Source organism: Pseudophryne corroboree, chromosome 4 (assembly GCF_028390025.1).
Source record: "Pseudophryne corroboree isolate aPseCor3 chromosome 4, aPseCor3.hap2, whole genome shotgun sequence".
Lineage (NCBI taxonomy): Eukaryota > Metazoa > Chordata > Amphibia > Anura > Myobatrachidae > Pseudophryne > Pseudophryne corroboree.
In genome coordinates, this window is record NC_086447.1 from 556615176 (window position 1) to 556640490 (window position 25315).

The following is a 25315-nucleotide window of genomic DNA, read 5'->3' on the forward strand; positions in this document are numbered from 1 at the left end:
TGATGTTTCCCCATGTCAGTGTTTTCCTGTATAAAGTCTGTATATAAGCAAAACACTGCATTGTCTGTATTATTACAAGACAGGAAAGAGGTCTTGCTTTTTTTTTTTATTTAGTGTGAAATTGTTCTGATTATTTCTGACAAACCTAGCCTACCATACAGATGAGCACTTGGTGATGAAAAATAAAGTAGCATTTATCTATACTATTAATAATCATTCGTATGCATGTTCACAATAAACACCAACTACTTAACAGATTTTGATTGGGTTTTCACTAAAAAGTTCCCTGAGATCCTCCGAATTACATAGGCTATAAAATAAATCATCTCGCTCAGGGTCCTGTCAGGACCCTGAGCAGCCAGGCAGAAGCCGCAACATGGCCACCACCCATCAGAGTCAGCAGTACTACAGTCAGGGACTTGCAGGAAATGGCCAAACAGCATTAGTTTCCTCAACGCACCACTCCCCCGTTTCAGTGCGTGCCTTTGCACACTATGTTGCTGCACTTGAATAGAAGAAACATTTTCCTAACTAACAGATGATTTGGTAATCTAGTTATTGGGTATAAATATAAATGCTGTCAGAAAAAAACTTTTCCACATGAAGGCCTCTAACGCAAACATTGAAACAGCCAGTTTTGTAACCCTAGTTTGTGCCAAGGACAGTTATCTTTTTGCCTATAGCGAGAGGCAGAATCAGACTGTTTCCAGGTTGCATTTGTCTTACTACAGCATTGACTGACACTTGTGTTATTAGCACTATCGTCACTCACATTGCAGCCTCTCTCTTCTTTCTGGGTTCACTTCCTGTGCTACAGTACATAAGCTGTTAAATGCCCCTATTTACATGAAATGAGTTAATGTTTTGGCTGTTTTAAAGTGCAGGGCGATTCAAAAGTTGAAGTACACCCTTTTGTTTCAAAAACTGTACAGGAAATTGTAAAACTGAATACTCTAGTAAGGTATGGGTGAGGTATGTACCAAACATGGGCCCCATCTTGAAATCAGCCATCTTGAATAAAAGTCAATTTTCCTATTTCCTGCAGTTTTTGAAACAAAACTGTGTACTGCAACTTTTGAATTACCCTATAGATTGGTCACATCACTGAGTGTGGCCATAAATACCAGGATAAATCATAATCCGACTGGCAGAAAATGCGACCCAATTCTGATAGCCTACCATGTTGTCCAATTGGAGACTATCAACTGAACATGTGGAATGTGCTGCATGTGATCCAGCTGCCTTGCCTGTGTACCAGAACACTACATTTGTCTGTACGTGACATTTCTATGTGCAGCTTTAGACTGAGAAATATGGCCCTTCACTATCTTATGGAGGAAGTTGCACAAGTTTGCTCATTTACAATGTACTAATGCCAACTGCTACACTAGTACTGTCATTGTTTAGCTCAAGTGTACTTTATTAGGGGTTGGGTTTACATTCTTCGTACATTAAAAAAAATGTGCGCTACAGGGCCTGGCGAATGCTTGCCTTTTATGTACACAGCTCGACAATATATCAAGCAATGGTGGCTTAATACATTGTTAAACAGCACTTTGCCAAGTGTATTGAGACCAGTGGTATTTTAGAAGAGCAATGCATACCAGTTTATACGGACGGTGCAATGTAGTTTAAGGTGTGAACACCTATAACTTTGCTAAATTCAATCCAAGCAAAAATAAAACTTTTGTACAAGAACAGAGTCATAAGTTCAGGAAATATATTTGTAACAATCTGTTACAACTGCAAACTTTTTAGCTGCTCAAAGCAATTTTGCTGTATATTAGTTCATAGAAAGAAGAAAATTAAGCCATTCACGATCTTTATATCACTCCATGGCATATACACACAGGATTAGCAGAAACACTTAAAATCAGATTCATAAAACTTGTCATTTCAAACACCAGCAATTACATGTACCAGTCTCTTCTGGACTCTCATTGTCATAAATTTACTCCAGACCAAACTTATGTTCTTTAAAACCAAAATTTGTTATTTAGCAACAGAATTAAAATACAACTCAGATGCTGATCTAGTGATTCCATTAGACGGTAACTTGTGGTACTAATCTTCTTCCAGATACATCACTCCTGTGAAGTAAACACAATATTTTATTATTCATATCGCGCACACACATTCCACAGTTCTTTAGAGAATATTTGGCCATTCACATCAGTCCATGCACCAGTAGAGCTTAATGTCTATAGTCTCTACCACATGTACACACATACACACTAGGGTTCTTTTTTTATTATGGGAGCTTATTAACCTATCAGTATATTTTTGGATTGTGGGAGGAAATCCTTGCAAGCATGCGGAGAATGTAAAAACTCCACACAGTTGGAGCCATGATGGGAATGAATCCTATAACCTTAATACTGTGTAGTAGTAATATTAACTACTACACCATCTGGGCAGCACAAAAAGATAGTAGGTACTGTTACATAACCATTATTATTAGACAGAGGGCAAGTTTTAGCATCACTTATTGAATTAAGGATTTCAGGTTTAAATTTCTAAAGTGTGGAGAAGTTGCCCATAGCAACTAATCAGCATCATCCTACCATCCTACTTGTGTACTTGATAAATGCACACTAAAAGCTGATTGGTTAATATAGGCAACTTATCTTTAGAAGGTTTAATACAGTTCCCCCAATATTACAAACACAAACCTGTGTATGTAGTTATTTTCATAGCCAAAGTGAGGTAGAAAGATCAGGTTGCACAACATGACAAACAGAACTAATCCAATTTACCCACTAAAGTAGGGGTGGGCAAAATACGGCCCGCGGGCCGGATGCGGCCCGCAAACCGATCCTGCCCGGCCCACTGCCTCCCACCAGCGAGCAATGACAAGCGCCCCGACCGGCTGAGCTGCTTGTCATTGCTCTGCACTGCAGTACCTCCAAGCTGCCGGCGGCGCCTCTCTCCCCTCCTGCTGCTGCATTGTAGCAGCCTCCTCCAGAGTCCCCAGTGACAACGGCTGTGTTCAGCCGAGAAGGGGGCGGGGCTACGTGCCGATGAGGGGGCGGGGCTACACGGGACCTCAGGGGGCGGAGCTACACGGGACAAGAGCCAGACTGCTACAGATCCATCCTTCCTGCCACTGCCAGCCAGATCAGTAAGTTAATGGGAAAAGTGAAAGAAAGTGTGTGTGTGTGTGTGTGTGTGTGTGTGTGTGTGTGTGTGTGTGTGTGTGTGCGGGCAGTGGCGTCAGACTGTTTTTAGGTTTGGGGTAGAGATCTTTAGTTCTCGCTGTACCAACCTCTTCCGTGTTCTGTCACTATGTCACCCCCCCCCCCCCCCGTGTTCTGTTACTGTGTAACCCCCCCCCCCCCCCGTGCTCTGTCACCCCCCCGTTTTCTGTCATTATGTCACCCCCCCCCCCCGTGTTCTGTCACTGTCACCCCCCCCCCCGTGTTCTATCACTATGTCACACCCCCCGTGTTATGTCACTGTGTCACACCCCCCGTGTTCTGTCACTGTGTCACCTCCCCGTGTTCTGTCACTGTGTCTCCTCCCCGTGTTCTGTCACTGTGTCACCTCCCCGTGTTCTGTCACTGTCAACCCCACCATGTTCTGTCACCATGTCCCCCCCCCTCCCCCATGTTCCGTCACTGTCACCCCCACCGTGTTCTGTCACCCCCTCTCCCAGTGTTCTTTCAGTGTCACACCCCCTATGCTGTGTCACATATCCGTGTTCTGTCACTGTCACCCCCACCGTGTTCTGTCACTGTGTCACACCCCCCGTGTTCTGTCACCGTGTCACACCCCCCGTGTTCTGTCACCGTGTCACCCCCACCATGTTCTGTCACTGTCACCCCCCCTCCCCGTGTTCTTTCACTGTGTCACCCCCACCGCGTTCTGTCACCGTGTCACACACCCGTGTTCTGTCACTGTCACCCCCCCTCCCCGTGTTCTGTCACCGTGTCACCCCCCCCGTGTTCTGTCACCGTGTCACCCCCCCATGTTCTGTCACCATGTCATCCCCACTGTGTTCTGTCACTTTGTCACCCCCCCGTGTTCTGTCACCCCCACCGTTTTCTGTCACCGTGTCACCCCCACCGTGTTCTGTCACCGTGTCACACCTTTCCCCAGGGGCCATAAGACACTGGATAATTTGCTTGCTGCACAATAATTATCCTAAATAAAATGTTAATGTGTAAAAAGGCTCTCTACCTGCCGTAATGTGTGTAAAAGGGGCTCTACCTGGTGTAATGTGTGTAAGTGGCGCAATTTGAATAATGGAGACTATTGTGCAGCCTAATATGAATCTGTATTATTTTTTGCCCACACCCCTTCCACATGAAGCCACGTCCCTATATTTTTGGCAAGTGGGGCGAGCTGCTATTTTGTATGTGGCCCTCGGATACTGACAGGAAATGTCAAGTGGCCCCTCAGCTGAAATAATTGCCCACCCCTGCACTAAAGTGTGTGGCCAAACGGAATACCGATCCTGGTGTTCAGGTCAAGATCAACCTGTGTGAAACCAGGGTCAGATCTGAGACCAATAGGAGTCAAGCCTCCAATCATATAGCACATAACATATGGTACAAAGATAAAAAAAAAAACCCTCAATCTTTAAAATGTATTTAATCTAATTACTTATCACCAATAAATCTATCAGGGAAGTTAGTTAACTTTCATAAATTCACAATGTCAACAATTTTGCCCATGTGATGCCGAGCAGAATAGGCCGAAAGTGCAAACGTATCTTAAACCACTGTAACGTCTGTAGTATATGCTTTACCATCATGTTTAAACATATGCTGTGGACGTGGTTACAATGCTTTTAACATCAGTACGGTGTCAGCATACCTCCGCTCAGCATCATGCTGTGGACAAACCGATTGTCGACATTGTGGCTGACAGCAAAGGATAGCAATCCCGCTATCAAAGGAACATATTATACGAACCAAGCAAACAAAATACTTAAAACACTTATGTTCTACCTTTTCATCTTTGCGTCTGTCTTCTATTGCTTCATCTTCATCATCTACAAGACCATCGCCTTGGTACTTGTCATGTGTCCATTTTGGGCTGCTTCCTGACTTTTTAAAAGGAAACCGTCCCCTACCACGTTGGAAGTTGCCACGACCCCTAGCTCTCCTTGCCCAGTAATCCACTCCATCGTCTCGGTCATCATGCTAGACCAACAAATAAACCAGATTACTCTGCAGTCCATAAGTACTCTTTATAATGCATGTGTGTTGCTTTGACATAGGGGTCAATCCCATTAGGTGCAAGCTGTTTCATGAAACTCTCATACATTGGCGCAAATTCATACTCCGGAGAATTCTCCAAACCAATTAAAAATGCCTATTCGTGGTACTCGCAGTGGGGGGATTTGCAAATTGTCAGCCATATACAATGTGAGAAGTGCCTTCAGGGTGACCTTCCTGGACCCACTAAAGAAAAAAATTGCAATTTTGTTTGCAGAATCAGACAGAAGGCTGCTAGTGGTCATAAGGAAAGTTTAAAAAAAAAAAATTCTGAGAAGCAATTTTTAGTTTACTTTTATTCATAAATACAAAAACAAGTAGGGTAAAAATGCTTTTGGGGTACTTTGAGGTGACTTTAAAAAAATAAAAAATCTAAAAAGCAATTTGAAAATACTCTAATTAAATTTGGGGTGCATAAAGCAACAAAAAAGTTGATTTTGGTGTACTGAGTGCATTTTATTAAACCCCAAAAATGGCATGTAATTATTAGAATACTTAAGCTAAGTGGAAATTTCCAATTGCTTAATTAGTCATTGGGACATTGTAACCTTACAATAAGGATTTCCCCTATCATTTCCAGCGAATGGAAAATTGCTAGTTTATTCTGCCTGGGTCAATGACAGTTTCTGATTGGATTGCAAAATGCTAATTTGCAGAGAAAACGGCAACTCACACCTAATAGGTTTGACCCTTTAAGCTCTGACTAGATATGTAATAGTGTCAGAGGGAAGAAAACATGCTTAGGATCACAATAATTGAACATTTAGTATAATATGTCTTTAGTGGTCTTTAACCCTTTCATGCATAGAGGTCACTACAGTGGACAACTGTTTTTAAGTCGTTATCACCTACAGAAACTCTCGACATCACTATTGCATTGTTCCCTTTTCTTTGGATCTCTACCATACTTAGAAGGTATGCCACCTAGTGGCAGCTTTTAATTCCCACAAAAATAAAGAGGTTAAATAAAATGACTGAGAAAATTTCACCAGCACCAAGCACTTATTTTTTACTTAAACATAGCACAGCAAGTAAAAAAATAAAATAAAAATCAAGCAAAGTAACATTTAGGGCACAATATGGTAGATGTTTTGATCAAACACTCAATTTATTTTTTTCACAGGTGATGTAAAATCATCTCCACTTCAGTGGATGTCATGCAATACAAAGATCTATACTGCGTGCAAGGCTTATCCTGGCATAGAGGCCTACCCTAAATATTTTCCTCAAATAATAGCCATATATGCCAGTTTTGACAGAGGATAGCCTTATATATATATCATTATATGTTATCTTAACTTTTTAAATTGAAAATTATCTAAAATTATCATTAGCAGCTGTGGTAGTAGTGGCAGACGCTTTACTAGCATTGTTTTATTTTCTCCAGACATCAAGAGCATCCAGCAGAAGATTCATGTATAGAGTAGTATAACACGCACACTGGGGGAGTGGATCTCATGGATCAGTGTGTGGCAATGTTCACAGACACAAACAGGAAATGGTACATTCAAGTGTTCTTTCACTTTCTTGATGTAACGTGTGTAAATGCATGGCTATTGTATCAAATTTCTGGATTCAGTGACAAGAATCAGTTTGATTTCAAAGCATCCATTGCTTGAGCATTGATCAATGCTGGCTCTATGGTGCAACGTTGAAGAGGAAGACCAATTGAGACACCACTTCCATTGAAGCGGAGGGCCATGTCAAAGGCGCCTCCTGAAATCAGGTCCAGTGTGGAAAATCACTGGCCATAGCTTACAGATGCAAAATATGCTAACAGGTGCCATGATGCAGCTTGTACACACAAAACTATGTACATCTGCATGCTGTGCCTTCAGCCTTTGTGTCCAGGGTGCTTCTCCAGCTTTCACACCAAGCAATAACATCATTCAAATTCAGTGTGTGAAAAAGGCTAACTTTCTAGAAGCAAACTCAGAAGTAAATGAAAATATTTGTGTTATAAACACGGAGGACATTTTTGTTTATGGATGAATATATCTATAAATGGGCATAGAAAAAATTAATTGAAGATTTTTTTATTTCTGGAGAAATTCAATAAGCAACGTAAGAAAAAATTGGAACCATACATTTGTTTTTTTCATCTTACCTTACTTATTTGCAAGAACATAAAAAAAAACAAAAATGTTCACTGTTAAAATAGTTAAATGATCATAAGGCAATTTTTATGTTGCAGTTGCATGGTGTCCACTCAAGTGGACATGTGTAGAACTTCTTAAGTTTTATAGATCTAAAAACACTTTAAGCCAGGAAGACAAAAATTTTTAGCTTGCAAGTTTATCAGAATTCATGCATGAAAGGGTTAATGTCACATGAAATAGGACCATTACACCAATCACAGAAAGCTTACAAAATACGTAACTGAAAATAACCCCATTAAAAAAAAAAGAAAAAAAAAAGGTGGTTGTATGTACTTTTGCTTTATAACATCAGAAACTGCATGACTCAATATTCAACCAAACTTGAAAAGTAGAGCACAGTAGGTGGCGTGGGTGTAACTGACACATGGGCCAGGGCAACTGCTCATGGGATGGTAATGTATAGTATTTTTGGCAGTCTGTTCATGCAAAGGAAAACCTAGAACACCCACCAGGAAGTATTTCTTGCTTTTAGGAGTATATTCTGGATCCCACTCCTCCTCTTTAGATCGCTTTTGAAAAGTTGGTGCTGTATTCACAGGAGCAGTACTTGTTCCAGCAAACACCCCTCGCGCTCGGCCTCTGCCTCTAATTCGGAACTGCTAAACAATTGGTTTAATTGGTGAAGTGTTCCCTTTGAACATGGCAAAGATGATTGCTTGGTTAGTCTATGTGTCTAATGTAACTGCTGACAAATAGTAGTATAAAAAAATAAAAAGACAACAAACAACATGCCTTGGCTCTTCTTGTTGGAGAACAATGGGTTTAGAAGTTACAATGTAAGCAATAATACAGAGCCTATTTAATGACAATAGTCCCAAAATATGCCTTAATCTAAATTATGTAACAAACAACCCAACTTTTGAAAATTATAACTGAGTGCCATTTATATAAACATCAGAAAGGGTACTGTTCACTTGGTAAATGCTTATTCATTTCCAACCTATTTGCTCCGGAAGTGAAATCAACTTTAATTACACTGACTTACTGTTCTGGTTCAGGAAAATCCTGTGCTAATGAAATTACATACCACTTCTAAGAATATAAACTGTAATTATTAATTAAAATAGGATTTTAATCACCTACCAGTAACTCCTTTTCTCATAGTCCGTAGAGGATACTGGGGTGCACATTAGTACCATGGGGTATAGACGGGTCACACTAGGAGCCTTGGGCACTTTAAGAAATCAATAGTGTGCACTGGCTCCTCCCTCTATGCCCCTCCTACCACACTCAGTCTAGAAATTGTGCCCGAGGAGACGAACATATCCTGAGGAAGGATGTAACAGAATAGTGGTGAGGTTCGAACCAGCACAAACAAACAAGAGGAAAGCCATGCTAACCAAACTTGAACAGGAACAGCAATAGCCGAACCAACAACATTACTTAAAGTAACAGTGCAGGAAAAACGAAGCACTGGGCGGGCGCCCAGTATCCTCTACGTACTACGAGAAAAGGATTTACCGGTAGGTAATTAAAATCCTATTTTCTCTTACGTCCTAGAGGATACTGGGGTCCACATTAGTACCATGGGGATGAACCAAAGCTCACAAACCGGGTGGGAGAGTGCTGCGGTTCCTGCAGAACTGATTGACCAAACTGAAGGTCCTCAGAGGCCAAAGTATCAAACTTATAGAACTTAGCAAACGTGTTCGAACCCGACCAAGTAGCTGCTCGGCAGAGCTGTAAAGCCGAGACACCCCAGGCAGCCACCTAGGAAGAACCCACCAAGCTAGTAGAGTGGGCCTGTAGTCTAGGAACCGGCAATCCTGCCAATGAATAAGCATGCTGGACAGTAAGCCTGATCCAGCGAGCAATAGATTGCTTTTAAGCAGAACACCCAATGTTCTTGGGATCATAGAGAACAAACAGCGAGTCAGATTTCCTGTGACGAGCTGTCCGCTTCATATAGATCTTTAAAGCCCTCACAACATCCAAGGACTTTGAGGTAGCAGAGGTGTCAGTAAGCACCGGAACCACAATAGGTTGGTTAATATGAAACGCAGACACCACCTTTGGAAGAAATTGCTGACGAGTTCTGAGTTCAGCTCTATCTTCATGAAAAATCAAATAGGGGCTTTCGTGAGACAACATCCCAGCTGAAATTCCACTGCAGGAAATTTCCTGTTTTCACACCACGAGACATTTATTCCCAAATACGTTGGTAATGTTTAGACGTTACCCCTTTCCTGGCTTGGATCAGGGTTGGAATAACCTTGTCCGGAATGCCTTTCCGGGCTAAAATTTGACGATCAACTTCCATGCCGTCAAACGTAGCCGTGGTAAGTCTTGATAGAGGAAAAGCCCATGTTGTAGAAGATCCTCTTGAAGAGGTAGAGGCCACGGGTCCTCTAGGAGTATCTTCAGTAGATCCGCATACCAGGCCCTTCTTGGCCAATCCGGAGCAATGAGAATTGCTTGAACCTTTTCCCTTTTTATTCTTTTGAGAATGCTTGGGATCAGTGGAAGAGGTGGAAACACGTAAACCATCTGGTAGACCCATGGAGTCACCAGAGCGTCCACCACCACTGCTTGCGGGTCCCTCAACCTGGAACAATACCGCTTTAGCTTCTTGTTGAGACGAGAGGTCTTCATGTCTATTTGTGGAATTCCCCACCGACGTGTTAAGGACTCGAACACCTGCGGGTGAAAGCCCCACTCTCCTGGGTGGAGGTCGTGTCTGCTGAGGAAGTCCGCTTCCTAGTTGTCTATTCCCGGAATGAAGATTGCCGACACCGCGTGTCTTTCTGCCCAGAGGAGAATTCTTGTTACCTCTGACATTGCTGCTCTGCTCTTCGTTCCGCCCTGTCGGTTTATGTACGTTACTGCCATCACATAGTACGACTGAACCTGAATGGCTTGATCTTGAAGAAGATGCGACGCCTGTAGAAGGGCGTTGTATATGGCCCTTAGTTCCAGAACGTTGATTGGAAGAATGGCTTCCCGACTTGACCATTTTCCTTGGAACTGTTCCCCCTGGGTGACCGCTCCCCAACCTCTGAAGCTTGCGTCTGTGGTTAGCAGAATCCAATTTTGAATCCCGAACCTTAGACCCTCGGTCAGATGAGAAGTCTGGAGCCACCACAGAAGAGAAATCCTGGCTTTTGGCGACAGGCGTATCCTCTGGTGCATGTGAAGATGCGATCCGGACCATTTGTCCAGCAGATCCAGCTGGAAGGGACTCGCATGAAACCTTCCATACTGAAAAGCCTCGTAAGAGTCCACCATCTTCTCCAGAAGGCGAATGCATAAATGCACCGATATCCGGGCTGGTTTTAGAACATCCCGCACCATCGACTGGATTACCAATGCCTTTTCCAACGGAAGGAATACCTTTTGTTCCTCCGTATCCAGTATCATCCCCAGGAACGGAAGATTCCATGTTGGTTCCAGGTGGGATTTTGGTAGGTTCAGAATCCATCCGTGATCCTGAAGTAGTCGGGTTGAGAGGGCAATGCTGTCCAACAACCTCTCCCTGGAAGGCGCTTTTATCAGCAGGTCGTCCAGGTACGGTATAATGTTCACTCCCTGCTTGCGGAGGAGATACATCATCTCTGCCATTACCTTGGTGAATACCCTCGGTGCCGTGGAGAGGCCAAATGGCAGGGCCTGAAACTGGTAGTGACAGTCCTGTAGTGCAAACCGTAGATAAACCTGATGAGGCGGCCAAATCGGAATATGAAGGTACACATCCTTGATGTCCAGAGACACCAGGAATTCCCCCTCCTACAGACCTGAGATCACCGCTCTCAGAGACTCCATCTTGAACTTGAACACCCTTAAACACTGGGTCAGTGAATTGAGGTTTAAAATGGGCCTTACTGAACCGTCCGGTTTCGGTACCAGAAACAGGTTGGCGTAATAACCCTTGTTGTGTAGTTGAAGTGGAACTGGGACAATGACCTAAGTCTGTACCAGTTTTTGAAATGCTGCCTGTAAAGTCGTACTTGCTTCCGAAGAAGCTGGTAAGCCTGATTTGAAGAATCTGTGAGGTGGGAATTCCTGAAACTCCAGTCTGCATCCCTGGGTGATAAGGTCTGTGACCCAGGGGTCCTGGCAAGATGTTGCCCAAACGTGACTGAAATAACGTAACCGAGCACCCACCTGCCTGTCTTCCAGGCAGTGTGGACCACCGTCATGCTGAAGGCTTTGAGGAAGCAGACCCGGAGATCTGTTCCTGAGAACCTGCAGCTGCTGATTTCCTGGGTTTACCTCTATTACCTTTGAAGGCTGTAGAAGAACCATTGTATTTGCCTTTGAATCTCGCCGTCTGAAAGGACTGCAGAGTTGGAGCAGAGTAGGTTTTCCTAGCTGGGGGTGCTGCGGATACCCACTTATCCAGTTTCTCTCCAAAAAGGGCCTCACCTGTGAATGGTAGGTTTTCCACGCCTTTCCTGGAATCCGCAGTCCACTGGCGTAGCCTCAGGCCTCTGCGTGCTGACACTGCCATGGCAGTGGTGCGTGCATTGAGCAAACCAATTTCCTTTATGGTCTCCACCATAAAGTTAGCAGAGTCTTGAATATGCTGCAGGAGTAAAACTATCTCCCCCCTGGGTAAGGTATCCAAGCCGTCAATTAGGTTACCTGACCACTTTGCAATGGCTTTAGTGATCCATGCACAAGCAATAGTGGGTCTCTGGGCCACCCCAGCAGCAGTGTATAACAATTAGAGAGTGCTCTCAATCTTGCGGTCAGCTGTGTCCTTTAAGGATGCTGCCCCAGGAACAGGTAAGACTATCTTACGTGACAACCTAGATACCGATGCGTCCACAATCGGTGGGTTTTCCCATTTCTTTCTATCTTCCAGAGGAAAGGGAAAGGAAGTAATTAATCGTTTAGGGATCTAAAAACTTTTGTCAGGGATAGCCCAAGTTTCTTCAAACAGGGCATTCAATTCCTTTGATGCAGGAAAAGTAGCTGAGGATTTCTTTACATTAAAACAAGATATCTCCTCTACCTCCGCCGTCTTGTCAGGAATGTGCAGGACATTTCTGATAACCTCTATCAGGGCCTGTATTCCTTCTGACAGGACCGCATCCCCCCACTCTTGTTCACTTCACCCTCCTCTGGATCTGACGTAACGTCATCAGTATCATCCTGCATGAGCTGGGCCAGAGTACGCTTTTGTGGGATTTGAGACGCTGGTATGGGAACTGAATCTCTATTCATCAGGTCATCCATAGACAGTCTTAAAATCTGTGACTCTAATTATGGGATAATTTAGAAAAAATATTAGATATCAACCCTTTAATGGAAGCTAACCATAGGGGTTCTGCCCCACTAGCTTGAGAATGTGCACTATCCTGAGTACAAGGTAGTGAGTCTCCGGGGAGAGGAGAGACATTCAGCTGTGCAGGAAACACAGTCCCTGGACATGGTAACGTGAAGGGACACACACACAGACAAAAGGTGAAAACACAGTTCAACCCACACAGAGCCCTCAGGGAGACACAGAAATTGGAGCCAGCCACACAGCGCCTCTGTAACCAAGTAAAACTTAACTGGGTCGCCACACTAAGTCCCTTAACAGGGCTTAGTATACTACAACACCCCTCCCCTCTCCCCCTTCTAAGACCCCCTGGTACCGCTGAAGAGACGTGGAGTCTTTGTGGAGGAGCTGCGCTTCCCTGCTGGATCCGCTCATAGTAGAGCCCCACCCCCTTAATGGCGCTCGGCTTCCCGCTTTTTTATACTGGCTTGAGGTAATTATTATGCCTAACAGAAGGTTAAAACCCTTGTTAGGTATGTTAGCCAGTGTGGATAATCAGTGGTGGCTCAGCTCGCCCCTCACAGTGGGCCCACTACACTGTATGTCCTCCAAAGCCGCCTGGAGCGCAGCCTGCACTAAAAGCTGTGCTCCTACCCTTGTGCCGCGATACCCTCCGGCGACCCGCTAACCGGGACGCCAGCGCTGTACTCACCACTCTATCTTCTGGCTCTGTTAGGGGTGGCGGCGTGCTGCGGGAGGGTACGCTCGCCATAGTGGGGCTTGCGAATAGTTCCCTCAGAAGCTCAGTGTTCTGTCAGCGGGGAACTGGACCATTAACCCTTCAAGGGGTTGTGCCGTTCCCCCTTCCTAAGTCCCACGAAGCAGGCAGGCTGGTGCCAACCAGACCTGCCTGAAAATAACAAACATAAAATAAATGCAGAAAACGCTTCAGGAGCTTCCCTAAGCTCGTCTCCTCCGGGCACATTTTCTAAACAGAGTCTGGTAGGAGGGGCATAGAGGGAGGAGCCAGTGCACACTATTGATTTCTTAAAGTGCCCAAGGCTCCTAGTGGACCAGTCTATACCCCACGGTACTAATGTGGACCCCAGTATCTTTTAGGATGTAAGAGAAAAAATGAATGGAGCAGACAGCATTCGGAGAACTGCAACTCTCCCAAATACGGGTCACTTCCCCAGTGGGTATCGGGTCACTAGAGTGTACGATCATTAATCCACTATAACCACAAACACACAACTGATGCCAGTTGATCTGTTTGAAAAAGCAGTTTGTATCCCTATTCACGCGCGCGTGTGCGTGTGTGATTTGAAGCCCAGAAAATCTCCAAATTGGGGAGAGAAAATGCAAGGTGCTGGTAACATATCACACACAATTACATTGTTGATGCTTTGCTATTTGTTGCAGTTGCCATGTTCATTAGTCTGAATTAGAGCTACAGGTGTATCATAATACATTATCCTTGTAGTCACACCAAAGAGCCCCCTCTTGACATGCCAGGGCCCTTGCAGCTCTGTGCTGGACATCTTTTTCCACGTCTCTTCACACGATAAAACATCTTAGTTGCAATGTGTTGCAACTAGGATGCACCCGGAGACTGTGCAGATTAATTTGATATACAGTGCTATATCTGTGTGCAACAGAGTCTGACTTTGTATACCAAGTACTATGATGCAGCAGCAGAGGCTTTTTTTCCTTGCTAAGTTCTGTTGTGCTACGTGTATAGGCTCAGCTGCACACAGACACACGTGATACACATCAAATTAGTCAGCACAGTCTCCTGGACCGTCCTAGATGGGTTGCAAAGCGACTAAGAGGCAAATTCGGGAAAAAGACAGGCAAGTGCTACAAAAGTCGATTGGGATCTGGCAGCTCACTCGCAACAGGTGTTACATGGTGTATTGAGGATAGTTGTATGAGGACACATCTGTAACATTGAAAATAAGAATTTACTTACCGATAATTCTATTTCTCGTAGTCCGTAGTGGATGCTGGGGACTCCGTCAGGACCATGGGGAATAGCGGGCTCCGCAGGAGACAGGGCACATCTAAAAAAGCTTTTAGGTCACATGGTGTGTACTGGCTCCTCCCCCCATGACCCTCCTCCAAGCCTCAGTTAGGTACTGTGCCCGGACGAGCGTACACAATAAGGAAGGATCTTGAATCCCGGGTAAGACTCATACCAGCCACACCAATCACACCGTACCACTTGTGATCTGAACCCAGTTAACAGTATGATAACAAAACGAAGTAGCCTCTGAAAAGATGGCTCACAACAAGAATAACCCGATTTTTGTAACAATAACTATGTACAAGCATTGCAGACAATCCGCACTTGGGATGGGCGCCCAGCATCCACTACGGACTACGAGAAATAGAATTATCGGTAAGTAAATTCTTATTTTCTCTAACGTCCTAGTGGATGCTGGGGACTCCGTCAGGACCATGGGGATTATACCAAAGCTCCCAAACGGGCGGGAGAGTGCGGATGACTCTGCAGCACCGAATGAGAGAACTCCAGGTCCTCCTTAGCCAGAGTATCAAATTTGTAAAATTTTACAAACGTGTTCTCCCCTGACCACGTAGCTGCTCGGCAAAGTTGTAATGCCGAGACCCCTCGGGCAGCCGCCCAAGATGCGCCCACTTTCCTAGTGGAGTGGGCCTTTACAGATTTAGGCTGTGGCACGCCTGTCACAGAATGTGCAAGTTGGATTGTGCTACAGATCCAACGTGCAATCGTCTGTTTAGACGCAGGAGCACCCATCTTGTTGGGTGCATACAATATAAACAGCAAGTCAGACTTTCTGACTCCAGCCGTCCTAAACTATATATATATATATATATATATATATATATATATATATATATATATATATATATATATATATATATATATATATATATATTTTTAGGGTCCTGACAACGTCTATTAACCTGGAGTCCTCCAAGTCCCTAGAAGCCGCAGGCACCATAATAGGTTGTTTCAGGTGAAAAACCTGACACCCCCTTAGGAAGAAAACTGGAGACGAGTCCCAGTTCTGCCCTGTCCGAATGGAAATTTAAATATGGGCTTTTGTAAGACAAAGCCGCCCATTCTGACAATCGCCTGGCCGAGGCCAGGACCAACAGCATGGTCACTGTCCATGTGAGATATTGGTCAACAGCTTGTTCACTTTCCATGTGATATATTTCAAATCCACAGATTTGAGCGGTTCAAACCAATATGATTTTAAGGAATCCCAACACTATGTTGAGATCCCACGGTGCCACTAGAGGCACAAAAAGGGGTGTATATGCAATACTCCCTTGACAATCTGGACTTCAGGAACTGAAGTCAATTCTTTTCGGAAGAAATTCTACAGGGCCGAAACTTAAAACCTTAAAGAACCCCAATTTTAGGCTCAAAACACTCCTGTTTTCAGGAAGTGTAGAATTCGACCTAGTTGAATTTTCTTCGTGGGGCCTTCCTGGCCTCACCCACGCAACATATTTTCACCACATGTGGTGATGACGTTGTGCGGTCACCTCCTTCCTGGCTTTGACCAGGGTAGGTATGACCTCTTATGGAATGCCTTTTTCCTTCAGGATCCGGCATTCAACCGCCATGCCGTCAAACGCAGCCGCGGTAAGTCTTGGAATAGACATGGTACCTGCTGAAGCAAGTCCCTTCTTAGCTCCCCAGGCCCTTAGTCCTCTGTGAGCATCTCTTGAAGTTCCGGGTACCAAGTCCCTCTTGGCCAATCCGGAGTCACGAGTATAGTTCATACTCCTCTATGTCTTATAATTCTCAATACCTTGGTTATGAGAAGCAGAGGAGGGAACACATACACCGACTGTTACACCCACGGTGTTACTAGGACATCCACAGCTATCGCCTGAAGGTCTCATGACCTGGCGCAATACCTGTCCCGTTTTTTGTTCGGGCGGGACGCCCTCATTTCCACCTTTGGTCTTTGCCAATGGCTCACAATCATGCGGAAAAACTTCCCTATGAAGTTCCCACTCTCCCAGGTGGAGGTCATGCCTGCTGAGGAAGTCTGCTTCCCAGTCGTCCACTCCCGGAGAGAACACTGCTGACAGTGCTATCACATGATTTTCCGCCTAGCGAAAAATCCTTGCAGTTTTTTCACTGCCCTCCAGCTTCTTGTGTCGCCCTTTCTGTTTACGTGGGCGACTGCCGTGATGTTATCCCACTGGATCAATACCGGCTGACCTTGAAGCAGAGGTCTTGCTAAGTTTAGAGCCTTATAATTTTTGCTCTTAGCTCCATCTATGTGGAGAGAATTCTCCAGACTTGATCACACTTTCCTGGAAATTTTTTCCCTGTGTGACTGCTCCCCAGCCTCTCAGGCTGGCCTCCGTGGTCACCAGCATCCACTCCTGAATGCTGAATCTGTGGCCCTCTAGAAGATGAGCACTCTGTAATCACCACAGGAGAGACACCCTTGTCCTTGGATATAGGGTTATCCGCTGATGCATCTGAAGATGCGATCCGGACCATTTGTCCAGCAGATCCCACTGAAGAGTTCTTGCGTGAAATCTGCCGAATGGAATTGCTTCGTAATAAGCCACCATTTTTACCAGGACTCTTGTGCAATGATGCATTGACACTTTTCCTGTTTTTAGGAGGATCCCGATTAGCTCGGATAACTCCCTGGCTTTCTCCTCTGGGAGAAACACCTTTTTCTGGACTGTGTCCAGAATCATCCCTAGGAACAGTAGACGTGTCCTCGGAAAAGCTACGATTTTGGAATATTTAGAATCCACTCGTGCTGTCGTAGAACTATTAAAGATAGTGCTACTCCGACCTCCAACTGTTCTCTGGACCTTGCCCTTATCAGGAAAGCGTCCAAGTTTCTTTTAAGAAGAATCATCATTTCGGCCATTACCTTGGTAAAGACCCGGGGCGTCGTGGACAATCCAAACGGCAGCGTCTGAACTGATAGTGACAGTTCTGTACCACGAACCTGAAGTACCCTTGGTGAGAAGGGCAAATTTGGACATGTAGGTAAATGTCCCTGATATCCAGTGACACCATCTCGTCCCCTTCTTCCTGGTTCGCTATCACTGCTCTGAGTGACTCCATCTTGATTTGAACGCTTGTATGTAAGTGTTCAAATATTTCAGATCTCACCGAGCCGTTTGGCTTCAGTACCACAATATAGTGTGGAATAATACCCCCTCCCTTGTTGTAGGATGGGTACTTTGATTATCACCTGCTGGGAATACAGCCTGTGAATTGTTTCCAATACTGCCTCCCTGTCGGAGGTAGACGTTGGTAAAACAGACTTCCGGAACTTGTGAGGAGGAGACGTCTCGAATTTCCAATGTACACCTGGGATACTACATGTAGGATCCAGGAGTCCCCTTGCGAGTGAGCCCACTGCGTGCTGAAACTCTTGAGATGACCCCCTACCGCACCTGAGTCCGCTTGTACTGCCCCAGCGTCATGCTGCGGACTTGGCAGAAGCTGTGAAGGGCTTCTGTTCCTGGGAATGGGCTGCTTGCTGCAGTCTTCTTCCCGTTCCTCTACCCCTGGGCAGATATGACTGGCCTTTGCCCGCCTGCCCGTATGGGGACGAAAGGACTGAGACTGAAAAGACTGTGTCCTTTTCTGCTGAGATGTGACTCGGGGAACAAAAGGTGGATTTTTCAGCTGTTGCCATGGCCACCAGGTCCGATGGACCGCCCCTTTATACGGCAATACTTCCATGTGCCGTCTGGAATCTGCCTCACCTGACCACTGTCGTGTCTTCGTCTGGCAGATATGGACATCACATTTACTCTTGATGCCAGAATGCAAATATCCCTCTGCGCATCACGCATATATAGAAATGCATCCTTAAAATGCTCTATAGACAATAAAATCTTGTCCCTGTCAAGGGTATCAAAATTTTCAGTCAGGAAATCCGACCAAGCCCCCTCAGCGCTGCACATCCAGTCTGAGGCGATTGCTGGTCGTAGTATAACACCAGTATGTGTGTATATACTTCTTAGGCTATTTTTCAGCTTCCTATCAGCTGGCTCCTTGAGGGCGGCCGTATCTGGAGACGGTAACGCCACTTGTTTTATAAGCGTGTGAGCGCCTTATCCACCCTAAGGTGTGTTTCCCAACTCGCCCTTACTTCTGGCGGGAAAGGGTATACCGCCCATAACTTTCTATCGGAGGAACCCCACGTATCATCACACACTTCATTTAATTTATCTGATTCAGGCAAAACTACAAGTAGTTTATTCACACCCTACAAAATACCCTTATTTGTGGTACTTGTAGTATCAGAAATATGTAACACCTCCTTCATTGCCCTTAACATGTAACGTGTGGCCCTAAAGGAAAATACGTTTGTTTCTTCACCGTCGACACTGGAGTCAGTGTCCGTGAGGTAAATGGGCGTTTTTACAAGCCCCTGACGGTGTCTGAGACGCCTGGACAGGTACTAATTTGTTTGCCGGTCGTCTCATGTCGTCAACCGGCTCGCAGCGTGTTGACATGATCACGTACTTCCACAAGTAAGCCATCCATTCCGGTGTCGACTCCCTAGAGAGTGACATCACCATTACAGGCAATTTGCTCCGCCTCCTCACCAACATTTTTCTCATACATGTCGACACACACGTACCGACATACAGCACCCACACAGGGAATGCTCTGATAGAGGACAGGACCCACTAGCCCTTTGGGGAGACAGAGGGAGAGTTTGCCAGCACACACCAAAATGCTATAATTATACAGGGACAACCTTTATAAAAGTGTTCCTCCCTTATAGCATTTAATATATATTTATATCGCCAAATCAGTGCCCCCCCTCTCTGTTTTAACCCTGTTTCTGTAGTGCAGTGCAGGGGAGAGCATGGGAGCCTTCCCCTCAGCCTTTCTGTGAGGGAAAATGGCGCTGTGTGCTGAGGAGAATAAGCTCCGCCCCCTTTTCGGCGGGTTTTTTCTCCCGGTTTTTAAGAACTGGCCTGGGTTAAAATACATACATATAGCCTTAATGGCTATATGTGATGTATTTATTTTGCCAATAAGGTACTTATATTGCTGCCCAGGGCGCCCCCAGCAGCGCCCTGCACCCTCCGTGACTAGGTCAGTGAGCCGTGTGACAACAATGGCGCACAGCTGCAGTGCTGTGCGCTACCTTCATGAAGACTGTGAAGTCTTCTGCCGCCTGTTTCCGGACCTCCGTTCTGCCGTCTTCTTCAGCGTCTGTAAGGGGGATCGGCGGCGCGGCTCCGGGACGAACCCCAGGCTGACCTGTGTTCCGACTCCCTCTGGAGCTCAGTGTCCAGTAGCCTAAGATCCCAATCCATCCTGCACGCAGGTGAGTTGGAGATCTCTCCCCTAAGTCCCTCGTTGCAGTGATCCTGTTGCCAGCAGGAATCACTGAATGAAACCTAAAAAAAAACTTTTCTAAACAGCTCTTTAAGAGAGCCACCTAGATTGCACCCTTCTCGGACGGGCACAAAAACCTAACTGAGGCTTGGAGGAGGGTCATGGGGGGAGGAGCCAGTACACACCATGTGACCTAAAAGCTTTTTTAGATGTGCCCTGTCTCCTGCGGAGCCCGCTATTCCCCATGGTCCTGACGGAGTCCCCAGCATCCACTAGGACGTTAGAGAAAATCTAAAAAAAAAAAAAATAATGTAAGAAGAAAAAATGATGGAAGTGAAAATAAGAAATGAAGCATTCCTGTCTTATTGCCATGGTTCACGTTCTCTTCAAATGAAAAAAGAAATATATGAGCAGTACATGAAATAGAACAAGTTGAATTCTGCACTGCATGGTGATTAGATGTGAGCCAGAGAAAAGAATAATTGCACAGATTCACCCACTCATCAATAGGAAAGAGGAAGGATATAAGGAAACTACTGTGTGTTTATAAATGGATGAACTGAAAATGATTGCTGGTTTGATTAGACCTTCAGCTAACACAAGGAAAAATTAATGGCAATAGCCCTGTTGTTAACACCCCACCGTAAACCCTAAAATATAGTAAAAATAATAAACAAGTAATTTTACAACTTACAAATGTGCCTCTAGGCCTGCTGATTCCTGGAAAACCTGGGTATTCTTTTGGCTCTACAGGGCCTTTGAACTCCTCATCTCTGCTTTCCTTCTTGGTGTCCTTCTCATCATCATCGGATGGAGGAGGAGAGGGCTCATGGTCTTTTCTTCTTTTGCTGTAAAAGAAAATTATAAAACACACATACAAAAAAACTCTTAAATGAAAAAAACAAAAAACAAAGTAAAATATATGCACACAAAATGGGAAAATAAGTTGTATTTTCAATTTCAACATATAACACCTATGAGGGTTATTACAGGGCTTGCCCCCTTATAACATCACCCCTTGCTTACCTACAGGTATATTTCTATGCCAAAAAACTAATTTAATTGCCTTTATAACAACCAGACTTGGCCCACGTATTAAGACTGCATTTATAACAGACTTATTTAATACTTCTTGTACTTTGATGTACAGCACAAAATAACTGGATTTTTTGGATGTGGGTATAATCCCTTTTTCCGTTCACATTTTTCTTGAATAATTCATGATGTACATAGCGCACAGTAATCTACAGATAAAATACTATAGTATGGAGGAGAGAAGGGAAAGTGGAGACATGATAGAAACTTTCAAATATACCAAAGGTTTTAACAAAGTTCAGGAGAGAAACGTTCTTCAAAGGAAGAGACGTATTAGAACTCGAGGACGTACACTGAAACTGGAGGGAGGCAGGAAATTTAAGGAAAAATTACTTCACAGAAAGGGTAGTGGATAAGTGGAATAGCCTCCATCAGAGGTGGTAGAGGCTAAGACTGTAGAGCAATTTAAACATGCTTGGGATAGGCATATGAATATCCTTACAAAGAATTAAGGTTCAAAAAGGGTTGAGATTACCTAAAGGATAAAAGTAAAAGGGGCAGACTAGATGGGCCAAGTGGTTCTTATCTGCCGTCAAATTCTATGTTTCTATTATATATATGTTTTTTTACTGACCGAAATAGCATGTGCTTTTATGGATACATTTTTATGGTGTAGGCTGCATTATGTCCAATAAAATGTACAAAAGTAGGTGTTTATCAAAATGCTGTGTACAGCGTCCTTTAAAAAATGCTTACCGTATATACTCGAGTATAAGCCGACTTTTTCAGCACTTTTTTTTGTGCTGAAAAAGCCCCCTCGGCTTATACGCGAGTCAGTGCAGTGGGAAGGTGGGACACAGAGGGCACAGCGCGCGCCTCTCCTGTGTCCCCGGTGGGTCTATTAAAGGAAGTACCCGTTCGTGAGCTCTGATTGGCTCACGAACCGGCACTTCATTTAACAGACATATGTGGCACTGAGGGGGCATGCATATCTGGCAGTATGAGGGCATATCTGGCACTGTGGGGGTATAACTGGCACTGTGTGGGGGCATATCTGGCAGTGTGAGGGCATGCATATCTGGCAGTATGAGGGCATATCTGGCAGCATGAGGGCATATCTGGCACTGTGGGGGTATAACTGGCACAGTGTGGGGGCATATCTGGCAGTGTGAGGGCATATCTGGCACTGAGGGGGCATGCATATCTGGCAGTATGAGGGCATATCTGGCACTGTGGGGGTATTACTGGCACTGTGTGGGGGCAGGCATATCTGGCACTGTGTGGGGGCAGGCATATCTGGCACTGTGTGGGGGCAGGCATATCTGGCACTGTGTGGGGGCAGGCATATCTGGCACTGTGTGGGGGCAGGCATATCTGGCAGTGTGTGGGGGCAGGCATATCTGGCAGTGTGTGGGGGCAGGCATATCTGGCAGTGTGGGGGCAGGCATATCTGGCAGTGTGGGGGCATATCTGGCACTGAGAGCTGTGTACAGCTAGAGCTGCATTTCCCACACTAGGCTTATACTCGAGTCAATAAGTTTTCCCAGGTTTTTGTGGTAAAATTAGGTGCCTCTGCTTATATTCGGGTGGACTTATACTCGAGTATATACGGTATATCACTGGAAGAAATGTGTTGCCCCACTGACAGACCGTCAGACAGAACTAATAAAAGACTCAAAGTAGCGCAATTTTCAGGAACTACACCGCTTTCAAAAACTCCCAACATTTCCAGATACGCTCCTGGAACATACCTCTATTCACTTGCATGGAATAATTACAAATAAATAAAAGCTAATAAATGCCAAGGTTTTCCCCTTTTTTTAAAGAGTTGGTGGTGGTGGTGGTGGTGGGGTGATTATTTTAAGATCTTTTAAGATACAGGTGTGGAATAGGAACACTACCCTGGCTTACATGTTCACGATGTAGCCTATACACCACCTATATAAGAGCAGAAACTGCTCAAGTGATTGGGTTGGTTTCTTGGAGCACAATAAATAAAAATAAAAAACTTGTTTGGCTCCTTGCAGTGTATCAGTAGGCTTGCCATAATACCCCTTTAATCCAAAAACCTACCATTTACACAGATTCTATGGCTGGCTAAACGGGTTCAGTATGAATTGATGGCAGACGGGATCCCGGCTGTCATTATCCCGACAGCGGAACGAGTACTATAGAGCCCCTTGCGGGCTCGCTGCGCTCACCACTGTGACCGCCGGGATCCCGACTGTCAGGACTTTTACCGCTTCCCAGCTAAACCTAATCCTGCACTTCACCTGGTTTTAAATCAGCCACAGAACATGTGTAAATCAAAGGTGTCCCGGAATAAAGGGGTATCATGGCAAGCCTATGTGTATCAGTGAATGCAATGCTTCTTTTAAACTCTTGTACTGCTCACCTGATTGTAACCAAAACATTTAAGGAAAAATGTAAGGATTCATATGACATTGACTTTATACTATTACAGGTTGAGTATCCCTTATCCAAAATGCTTGGGACCAGAGGTATTTTGGATGTTGGATTTTTCCGTATTTTGGAATAATTGCATACCATAATGAGCTATCATGGCGATGGGACCTAAATCTAAGCACAGAATGCATTTATGTTACATATACACCTTATACACACAGCCTGAAGGTCATTTTAGCCAATATTTTTTATAACTTTGTACATTAAACAAAGTGTGTGTACGTTCAAACAATTTATTTATGTTTCATTTACACCTTATACACACAGCCTGTAGGTCATTTTTAATAACTTTGTGTATTAAACATAGTTTGTGTACATTGATTCATCCAAAAACAAAGGTTTCACTATCTCACTCTCACCCAAAAAAGTTTGTATTTCGGAATATTTGGATATGGGATACTCAACCTGTAAGATTTTCCATTCACACATCCAGTTTCACACAAATATACAATTGTCAACATAAATAAAAATGTAAAAATAATGATTAGGAATAACACAAATTAAAACTAAATACTACCTAACGTTCTACTGCATCTGTAAAATGGTCTCAAATGAAACAGAAACACACATCTTTCCAAAGTTAATATTATAATAACCTTCCCAGCAGCAATGGCAAATAATGGCCAGAAATGAGAAATTCAATATAGTTTTCTTCTTTGGGAGGAATTACATTGAGAAGTCAACAGCAATCAGTGATTCTGTTCGTACTGCGGTGTCATGAGTGGAAAAAATGCGGAATCAAGCATAACGAACCAAAGTTCTTACACAAACGGGCTCTAGAAATGCACTGCACTGAAGTCCAACTTCCTGTTGTTGCCTGGACAATAGGACACAATAATTTGTCATATTTTTCAGTTAGCTTGCTATTCCAAAGTTTTTGTCCTCATCCACCATTAGTCGTGTAAAAGACAAATACATTTTTGCTGTAAAACAAACAATTGTGGTTGTTTACATGAAACAAATCTTAGAAATAGAATTATTTAAAGCAACGCATTCAGTTTGTTGCTAGATAGGCATTCTGCTTACTTGTCATGCTTGAAAAATTTTAATTCTTTTAGCTCTTTCTGTGGCTTCTCCCGCTTGCGAGAATCACTGGATTCCCGAGAGCCTTTTGAATCCCCACGTTCTTTACTGCGCCCTTTCCGACGACGCTCAGATTCACCCCTCACATCAATCAAGCTGCTCTTTAGCTTTTTTTCTACCTGCAAATACTGAGGTATTAGGAGATTAACATAAATTTAAGAAATATAGTTTTAGGTTAAGGCAACAAAATAAACATCTGAATGTAATGTGTCAAAGAAACAATACATGCACATAGCAATAGGTAAAAATGAGCAAGAATGTAAGCAGTAAGTAGCTAGATCATTAGGTTAAAGGGCATAACAGAAAGAGTGATGACATTAAGGGGAATAATCACCATACTTTATTGTATTTCTGGGCACAGTATATGCGTAATGATGAGTAGTGACAAAGTTCTAAGGGGGCGGTTCAATTGTTTTAGCACACCTTGTTGTGCGGGTGCTGGGCACCCATTCCTTTTTGTGCTGTTCGCACCCAAATAGATGGTTTAGCCGCAAAAAAAAAAACACAATTGGAGGAATTGGATTCCTCCCTAAAAATAAATGGATGATCGAAAAATAAAATATGACGGCAGATAAGAACCACTTGGCCCATCTAGTCTGCCATAAACACATGTACACACATACACTTACACACTAGGGTTCATTATTGTTGGGAGCTAATTAACCTACCAGTATATTTTTGGACTGTGGGAGGAAACCCACACAAGCCCAGGAATATACACAATCCACACAGGGCCATAATGGGAATTTAGCCCACGACCTCAGTGCTGTAAAGCCGTAATATTAGCCATAAGATCATA

General features: G+C 44.2%; 1 protein-coding gene across 6 annotated transcripts in view; it reads right to left on the bottom strand.

Annotated features, from left to right (window-relative positions):
- Positions 1 to 1706: 1706 nt before the first annotated feature.
- Positions 1707 to 25315, bottom strand: part of BCLAF1 (BCL2 associated transcription factor 1) — a 121072-nt gene continuing 97463 nt past the window's right edge. For 2 of the 6 annotated variants that reach the window (XM_063917395.1, XM_063917393.1), the window contains exons 8-12: positions 24460 to 24644; positions 20627 to 20780; positions 7831 to 7980; positions 4953 to 5147; positions 1707 to 2090 (exon numbers count right to left, since the gene is read on the bottom strand). In XM_063917395.1, coding sequence (XP_063773465.1) covers positions 2085 to 2090; positions 4953 to 5147; positions 7831 to 7980; positions 20627 to 20780; positions 24460 to 24644 — 690 coding nt within the window. In that variant the 3' untranslated portion in view covers positions 1707 to 2084. The remainder of the gene's footprint in view (positions 2091 to 4952; positions 5148 to 7830; positions 7981 to 20626; positions 20781 to 24459; positions 24645 to 25315) is intronic. The other 4 variants (XM_063917397.1, XM_063917396.1, XM_063917394.1 and 1 more) reach the window with 4 other exon arrangements.